At 54.4% G+C, this 8689-nt stretch overlaps 1 protein-coding gene across 2 annotated transcripts in view; it reads left to right on the forward strand.

Annotated features, from left to right (window-relative positions):
• The window catches only part of LOC119113340 (peptidyl-prolyl cis-trans isomerase FKBP10), a 91818-nt gene extending 84765 nt beyond the window's left edge, over positions 1-7053 (forward strand). Inside the window, exons 4-6 of one of the 2 annotated variants that reach the window (XM_037237657.1) lie at positions 5172-5396; positions 5745-5844; positions 6401-7053. In XM_037237657.1, the coding sequence (XP_037093552.1) occupies positions 5172-5396; positions 5745-5844; positions 6401-6642 (567 nt within the window). In that variant the 3' untranslated portion in view covers positions 6643-7053. The remainder of the gene's footprint in view (positions 1-5171; positions 5397-5744; positions 5845-6400) is intronic. The other variant, XM_037237655.1, reaches the window with a different exon arrangement.
• The last annotated feature ends 1636 nt before the right edge of the window (positions 7054-8689 follow it).

The raw sequence follows: 8689 nt of genomic DNA on the forward strand, positions 1-8689 counted from the left end.
AGTTATACCATTTTCAAACAATACCCCGCTTGTTACGTGATCACTCAATTACAAATACACTCGAAACAATGCCCACCTAGTGTGAGACCACCCGAGACAATGCCCATCTAGTGTGAGGACGGCAAAGCTCTGATGCACGCATCAGGCTGGGCCTCGCTTTACGAGGCACGAGTCGACGTGCAGTGGAGAAAGAGCTTCTTTTTCCAGCCCAAAAAGCCTCTTCTGTTGTGTCGGTTGTGCCGCACGCCACGTGTCTGACACCCGCGTGGCGCGGTGCGTGTCTGGTGTTGCCTGTTCTCGCTGTTGCAACAGCACGGGGGGCCGACTTACGAGCAGCCCACTGCGTCGTGAGCGCCGCCTCCTGCCCACGGCCTGGGTCAGTGAAAGGCTGTCAGTGAGGAGGTCATCTCTGCACACGCTAACGAAAGTGAAACGCTCCCACCCCAGGTCCTGATGAGCGGCTAGAGCAGCCCCGGCGCCGGCAGCAGCACCCCAACTCCGTCACGGACACCGTACGAGCTGTGTGCCATGGTGTGAGACCCGAGAGAGGGAGACCTGCTCTTTTGCAGCCCCTGCAAAAACTGGCTCGGCAAGGTGGCGACTCTTATGACTTCCTTGTTACATCACATATTGTGCGCAGATAGGCTGCACCAAGTAGGATGTGATGTAAGAGGAAGTCCGTTCTCAGCCAAGAATGACATAATGAGCACGTTACTTGTAAAGACACGCCGTGAATGTCTGCAGTCAGAGCACCATGATGCGCACTCTTAAAATAGCTTGCGAGCTCCGTACCGCCTTGTACATACCTAGTCACATGTGTTGGAGCACATCTCGCGTTAACATGAAATGTTCATTTCAAACGTACATGAGCATGCTTTTTAGAAAACAAGGTATTGCCTGTTAGCATCTGTTGATGCACAACCATATCTTCTGACAACGGAACACCACTGATCTACCGTGAAGGTGCTCGTTTCTTCACATTTTCGCAACTTTTTACCCGTAAAAATATCGGTAGGACAGCGTGCTCTCCGGAAATTAACGCGATGCGTCATCGCGGCACCGTTTCAGTCAAAGCAAAAGCAGCGTACCTCTAAAACTGGGGCATGGTGCAAAAATGGGTATACGACCTTGGTGAGTAATGCAACAGAATCACATGAAAATAAAATGATTTTTTGCTACAAGCGCTCGTTTCTTATGCAAATCCTTTTGAGATTAATGCCAATTCGTCAACCACACCATAGTCGCATTAGAAGAGAAATGTGAAACATCAGTGGCTTAAGATTACATGTATCGTGCACGTGAATTGAACAAAAAGAAAATCTTAACAGTCGCTAATTATCTTCTTGCCTTTTCCTAGCCCTATCATCATTATGTTTTCAACCAATGTGAGGCTGACATAAATTTGTGGCCACCAGCCATTTTCACTAGGCCATTGGCGAGACCATTGACACCGTGCCTGTTAGATGGCCTGGTAGTTGACACGCGAGGACCAGGGACAGAAACCAGACGAGACGAGTTTCTCGTTCCAACGCAGCCGTGCACCAATCAAAATCCCTCTGCAGGGCGCAGGGGCGGACACAGCGCGCAAAAGCCAGCAGGTCAGCTGTGAGCCGGCTGGGGGCGCGACATGGAAGCGTCCGTCAGATCAGCCGAGATGACCCGACCTCGGAGACGGAGCGCATTAGCGCGACACTCTCCGCCCCGCCGTCCCGCCGCGCTGGCTCCGCCTCTGCGCGGCGGTAACGGGCCGCTCAGCCACGGCGTCACCGTTACCCGGGGTTAGCCGGCCCCTGAGCCGACCCCGGCACTCTCAGCGCCGCCATGTCCGCCGCCGGCCGCGCCGCGGCGCTCCTGCTGCTCTGCGCCCTGTCCGCCGCCCAGCAGCTGGACGTGCAGACCGTGTCGGGGCCGACGCAGTGCGCGGCGCGCTCCCGGCCCGGGGATGTGCTGGCTATGCACTACACGGGCACGCTGCAGGACGGCACCCAGTTCGACTCGAGCCGCGGCCGCAAGCCGTTCGAGTTTGAACTCGGCGCGGGCAAGGTGATCAAGGGCTGGGACCAGGGCCTGGTCGGCATGTGCGTCGGCGAGAAGAGGAAGCTCACCATTCCGCCGAGTCTCGGGTAAGTGGCGACCGGAGCTGGCGCTGGGTGGTGACAGGAGCTGGCACTGGGACTGGGTCACGACCAGAGCTGGTGCAGGGTGGTGACAGGAGCTGGCATTGGTGCTGGAGTTAGGTAATGGGTGTTAACTGTAGTTGGCCCTAGGTTGGCCTTGGTTCTGGGTGCTGAGGGGTCTGGGCACTGGTTCTGTATGGTGCCTGGGTCTGGCGCTGGTGCCGGGGGCTGGTGTTATGTGCACGTTTGTAATTAGCACTGGGTTCAGAGTGGTCCGGATCTTTGTACATTTTGTGAACATCGGCTTGTTTTCGTGCTTTGGTGACCGGGCCGGTGGCTGGTGTGGAATGGTGAGGGGCTGGGGTTGGCTAGCGCAGTCAGAAAGCGAAGATGGCGCGTAGTGGTGTGTCTGCTGGAGGCTGGTGTAAAGCTGCGAAGGGTTTGGGGAGTTAGTGAGGGAGGAGTAGAGTGATGGGGAGTCTAACGGTGCACTGAAGTGTCCGGGGAAGTGGAGCAGGCGCTGGGTACCGGCGATTATGGGATGGCTGGGAGCTGACAGCGGAATGGTTGAGAAGTAAGCACAGATTGGGTCTGACGTTTGCATATATGCATAGAAAGCGTTTGGCTCAGCAATTATATATATATATATATATATATATATATATATATATATATATATAAGCAGGCATCAAGAGGCTCATGTCACTTGCCATTTGTCTCATGAATTTCCATCTGCTGTCCCTGACGGGACTCCATTTTACTGCAGCCACGGAGAAAACTGGTTTCCGTAAGCTGACCAAAGGTGTCAAGACTAAAACCGGCCGGTTTCCTAATCACGCTTCGCCCAGCAACGTCTCGTGTGATTGTGGGCATGACACTGCTGGAGAGAATCGGAAACAGTAGAGATTCAAAGACATGGTAAAGTAAAGTTTCTAGTGACCAAGGCAATGGAAAAAATATAAAACCACGTTCAATGAAAAAATTAAATGCGTCACGGCAGTAGGCCGAGCCGTGGTGCTAACTGCGTCGCAGGTACGGAGATCGTAGTGTCGGAGGCGTCACCCCACCCGGGGCCACCATTCTGTGACGCCACACGGTGTCACAGGTACGGAGATCGTGGTGCCGGAGGCGTCACCCCACCCGGGGCCACCATTCTGTGACGTCACAACTGTGTCACAGGTACGGAGATCGCGGTGGCCGGAGGCGTCATCCCACCCGGGCCACTCTTCTTGTGACGTCACACTGTGTCACAGGTACGGAGATCGCGGTGCCGGAGGCGTCATCCCACCCGGGGGCCACCCTTTGTTGGACGTGGAGTCTGTTGGAGATCACCCCCAGGCCAAGCCCGAGCTGAAGGTGAGAACGCCGAGCATGCTGGATGCCACGCAGTCATTACGGCAATGCTGAAAGCGATCGGATCGGCAGAGGGTTTTTCGGTCTAGCCAATGAGGCCTCGAGCAACGGAGACTCCAGCCAATCACAGAAGCAAAACACCAAAGTAAAACCTGCCTGGTCGCTCAGCACATAGGTCAATCGTAAACAACCCTTTTTAAAGCCAGACGGCACAAGGAGAATGAAAACTCCGCGCATCCACACGAACCGAGGCTAGGAAGGTCGTGTTTCACCCGTTGGCATTCGGCGTCAGATCAGCTTGTAATGGGTGGGAACACGGACTTGTTTATCTGACGACGTTTGTCCGAGCCTTAACATGGCATTGTTATGTACATCCAGGCGATTGATGGTGTCCGACCTCAGCTCGGCCTTATCTTCCGAAATGGTGGCCACGTTTACGTGTATAACGGAGCAAGATACCGTGCATAATGCCTGCACAATGCGCGTAACGTGTAGAGCGTCTGTGTGACGTGCATAATGTATATGAGGCTGTGTGACGTGTATATGTATATGGCGCTGTCGCCAGATTCGCCGTGTTTTTTCGCCGGAGAGCTTGCCAGTCAAGTCGAAGAACGGCGACAAGCTGGGAATGCACTACACGGGCACCCTGACGGACGGCACCAAGTTTGACTCTAGTCGGGACCGCAATCAGGTGTTCGAGTTCACACTGGGCGCTCGTCAGGTCAGTGACGTCAGACGGGTGCTGTGACGTCAGACGGGCGCTGTGATGTCAGAAGGCGCTGTGACGTCAGACGGGCGCTGTGACGTCAGACGGGCGATGTGACATCAGACGAGCGCTGCGACGTCACTAGCTTCTATGAGTAGAGGGGTGTAGGTGGAATGAGTACGGTACGTAGCCCTTCACGTCCTCACACCTCTACGCCCAGTCCACTGGAGGAGTGGGCGCAGCGGCAGGGGTGGGATTCAACTTGAGTTATCGTTGCATACGCCGAATGCACCGAAACTGCATACATCAAAATTGCATGCACCAAAACTGAAAATGACTGAAATTGCATGCACCGGCACTGCATACATCGATTATTGCGTACACCAAACTGGCGTGCTGCGACTGGACTTGCTAATCTGCCACGGAACTGGCCCATTTCTGGACATGTTGTCCTGTAATGAGATGGCTATAGCCACCTTACTCGCAAATGCATTTTCGTTTGCAATTGTTCTTTGAAAGACCATATATCTGGCTGGTAGGCCATCACTTAGATGAGCCGCATGGCTTTCGGACATCAGCATCTTGGACCGTCGATGTCGTCGTTGAGCCCCACAGAGCATGCCCCTCCTGTGGCTCTCCGACCGGTCGGAGGCGGCTGTACCCTCTGACAGATAGTCAAACACTCGGCAGGGTGTGTGACCACTCGTTGTTGTTTTTTTAATGTTTTGATGAGCCATCCAGTGCAGTGTTCCCGAAAAACGGCTGCTGCTCCAAAATCAAAAATGATAGAGACGCGGTGTTGGCGTCAAAACACGTGCAGTGAATGCCCCATGGACTGCTTAATATTCGAGCGCGATTGCACGGCATGCCGGAGAATTACCCTAAGAAGGCTGAGTGGGCGCATGCCCCTTCCTTTATCAGAGAGATGGTTCATGAACAACGCCATCGATGGGGCTGTATTGCGATTGACTGTGACCGGTGTGTCTGACCGGCAGGTGATCACCGGCTGGGACCTGGGCCTGACAGGCATGTGTGCCGGCGAGAAACGCCAGCTGACCATCCCGCCCGGGCTGGCCTACGGAGAGAAGGGGGCCGGCGGCGTCATCCCGCCTGGAGCCACACTCAACTTCGACGTGGAGCTGGTCACCATCAACGGACAGGGCGCCGCCCCCGCCGCTACGCCCACCCCCGCCCCCGCCCCTGCTCCAGCACCAGCACAGGTGGGCTGGCATTACCAACTGTGAATATTGTGGGTCTGTCTTGGATGCGGTTGAGAATATCGATGTGCGGCATCTAACGCGCATGGATGCATGCGGCAGACGCACAGACCGGGGGCGGGCACGTGTTAAGTACAGCGCGCCCACATCAGCAATCAATTTCAGAGCAACCCAGTTCGTCGCACAGATCATCGAAACTTGGACCAACGTTTCTCATATCAAACGCTATGTAGTGATGTGTGTGGCTGTGTGTGGCCGCATGCTGCTGGCCAGGGCCGAGGGCGGCAGGGCAAGCGTGAGCCGAGGGTCGCGCCGCGCGCTGGCCAGGTAATGAGTGGCGCGCCTCGTCAGCAGGGTGCGAGCGACAAACTGCAGATTCGGCGCGTGTCTGGGCCGCGCAACTGCCGCAGGAAGACCACCGCCGGCGACGTCGTCTCCATGCACTACACAGGTCAGGCCAGCGACAGCTGCACCAGGCCACGCTGCTAGAGCTTCTGAGACGCTGCCTGCTTTCCACATGTCACATCATTTTGTTTACAAAATAGCCTGTGTGAGCTCCTACTTGTTTACTGCGTACGACACAAATTGTAATGTAGTTACCCGGGCTGCCGATTTTGGATTGTAAGTGACACCAGAATTAGCACTGAAATGAGCATTCAAAAATGTTTGCGTTTTATGTTAAGAATATGTAATTTCAATTATGTTCTGCAGCTACGCACTCTGCATCGTTCGGTAAGTTGGATAGGCATTTTGATTATTGCCGAATCGAAATTGCTGTAGATCACCCATCCTAATTTCTCCTCTATGACCTCATTTGACCTCAGATCCCCATCCTAATCTCATCTCACCTCAGCTGAACCCCATGCCCTAACCTGACTTGACGTGGCTTGAGCTAACCTTAGCTATTCTAGCCTCATTAAGGCTGCCTAGCCCAACTCAGCCCAGCCTGACCTGATCCGACCCGACCCAAACTGACGTGACCTGACCTGACGTGTGCCGGCCGGCAGGCACGCTGACGGATGGCACCAAGTTTGACTCGAGCCGGGACCGCGGCACACCGCTCGAGTTCACGCTCGGCAGAGGTCAGGTGATTGCCGGCTGGGACCGCGGTCTGCTCAACATGTGTCCGGGCGCGCGGCGCCAGCTGACCATCCCGCCGCGGCTGGCGTACGGCGATCGTGGCGCAGGCAACGTCATACCACCCGGCGCCACGCTACTCTTCGACGTCGAGCTGGTGGAGATCAAGTAGATGCGACACAGAGACTGCGGAAGGCGAGCCGGTGCGACGACGCCTGGAGGAGGCGTCAAATCATGTTGTGTTCGACTGCTGTGACTACCCCGCTGGATTCTGAGTTGCGCATGCGCGGACGAACGGCCGGAGCTCATCCAGTGGGGAAGTTGTGAACTACCGGCAACATAGATGGCACCGCTGTCAGGATGCATTGCTCCGCATTTTAGCGCCTGGCACAGCCAACTAGGGGATTTTTGATTTTTTTATTCGTCGTCGTTATTTTGGATATGGCTAAGCAGGACGACGTGTTAAAAGGCCCAGAACCAGCCGCGCCGCGTGCGTATCCTTTGCGTGACACCACGCTGGCTCGTGAGCCATGTATTCGAGGTAGACAACGATGCAATGATCTCGAAAATATATTAACGTCTTCACCAATATTGTTTCCCTCTCAGGGTATAATGAGTCATGAAGCCCGGAAATCGCTGGCCTAATGGAAAGTGCAACGCTGACTTGGTCACCGCCCCGGAGTATTTCATTCTGGCACGCAGGATGGTGATTTGATCATGACTCACTTGGCCCGCTCGGATCTGACACCATCCAACAGCATGTGACCTCATTTAACCTGGCTCGACTCCATCACCCCAGACCTGGCATGATCATCCGTAGGCACTCTGATGAACGGTATCTGCAAGCGGAGCTCTCTGCTGTCCTTCTAGTTTTCTACGATATACCACATATGACTGTTGGAGTGTCCCATGAGTGGTTTTATGTACTTATTGGTGCAATTGCTTTAGGATTCGGAAACAATGGAACGAGCTTGTAAAGCTTTGGAGTGCGTATGTGCCTGGTTCCAAAAGTGTCTTCCCGGGAGACAGTCTTTGAATCCTGGTTCTAGAACCGGATAAAGCAGGAACCAGGCTGGAATCAAGTAGGAGAGCCAACAGGAGTCAAGATCCAGCAGATAGTTACACTTAAGGCAACCACGAGAACCAGAGTCCAGTCTGGCCCTAAGAAATATGCATCAGGTGCCAAGGCTCGGGTAAGAATATGTAAGGACATCCAGTTAAGACTAAAACTGGCCAGCCCGGAATTATGCCGAGGGATAATTGGTTAGAGCATCTGCCTTCCGACCCACCCACCCGTGGCGGGGTGGGTTCCGGTCGGTCTAGGCGCTCGCTACTTGTCCTTGACAGGCGTTGCGTGCGGCCGGTGGCAGCTCCCGCGCGTAAGTTCAGGTGACGTCAGAGGGCAGGACGAGCCGTGCCGACCATTACGGCACGTTAAACCTTTGCCAGCAAATTCTGTCGTTAACATGGAATTGCGTGATTGGATGGCTGGGGTCAGGGCTCACACAACAAGAGCTGCTTGGCGTGAGCTCCAATCCCAGGGGTCTGTCCATTAAAAAGCTTCGGATTAATTTTGTTTTAAGAATCATTGTGGTACTTCGCGGTTTTTTAAAGATAATTTGTCATAAAAATAGTCCATTGAACAGAACTGCTGCGCTGAACCAGGGGTTTAGAGCACCCGCTACGAACTATGCTCAGTGTGAATCGCGCTTCTAAGGTCATTCCTTCAAAACATTTGGTTAACTTTTGGGCAGATCCGGGGCAATCGAGTTATTCCTTGCCCACACAGACAAAAATCGTTCCACGCTCAGCAACTATTCATATCAGCCATAGCCAAGCGCATAGCAACAACATTCAATGACACTCGTTCAAACGTCTCAGAAAGTACAAGCCGAAAACGCTTTGAAAAGCTCTTTTTAGTCTCGTCTCTCGGGCCCGACCAAACAAACACCAGACGAAATTCAGGAGGACTAACTGAGCGCTACGTCAATAGGAACAAAAGCGTCACACGTTTACGTCGTTGGCCGTTCCGCTAACGACAGACCTGGCCCGCTACGATCTGCCTATACGCTTCTTCAGGATGTACAGCCTGCGCCTGCAGGGGAGGATGAGTTATTGCCCGCTCACAGAGCCGTCGACCTGCCGCGGCGGCCGCTGCCAGCCGTCACATGACCGCGGAAGTGGTGGCAGACTGTGGGAGTCGGCGGTCACGTGACGCC

This window comes from Pollicipes pollicipes, unplaced genomic scaffold (genome assembly GCF_011947565.3).
Source record: "Pollicipes pollicipes isolate AB1234 unplaced genomic scaffold, Ppol_2.1 Scaffold_7262;HRSCAF=8765_pilon_pilon_pilon, whole genome shotgun sequence".
NCBI lineage: Eukaryota > Metazoa > Arthropoda > Thecostraca > Pollicipedomorpha > Pollicipedidae > Pollicipes > Pollicipes pollicipes.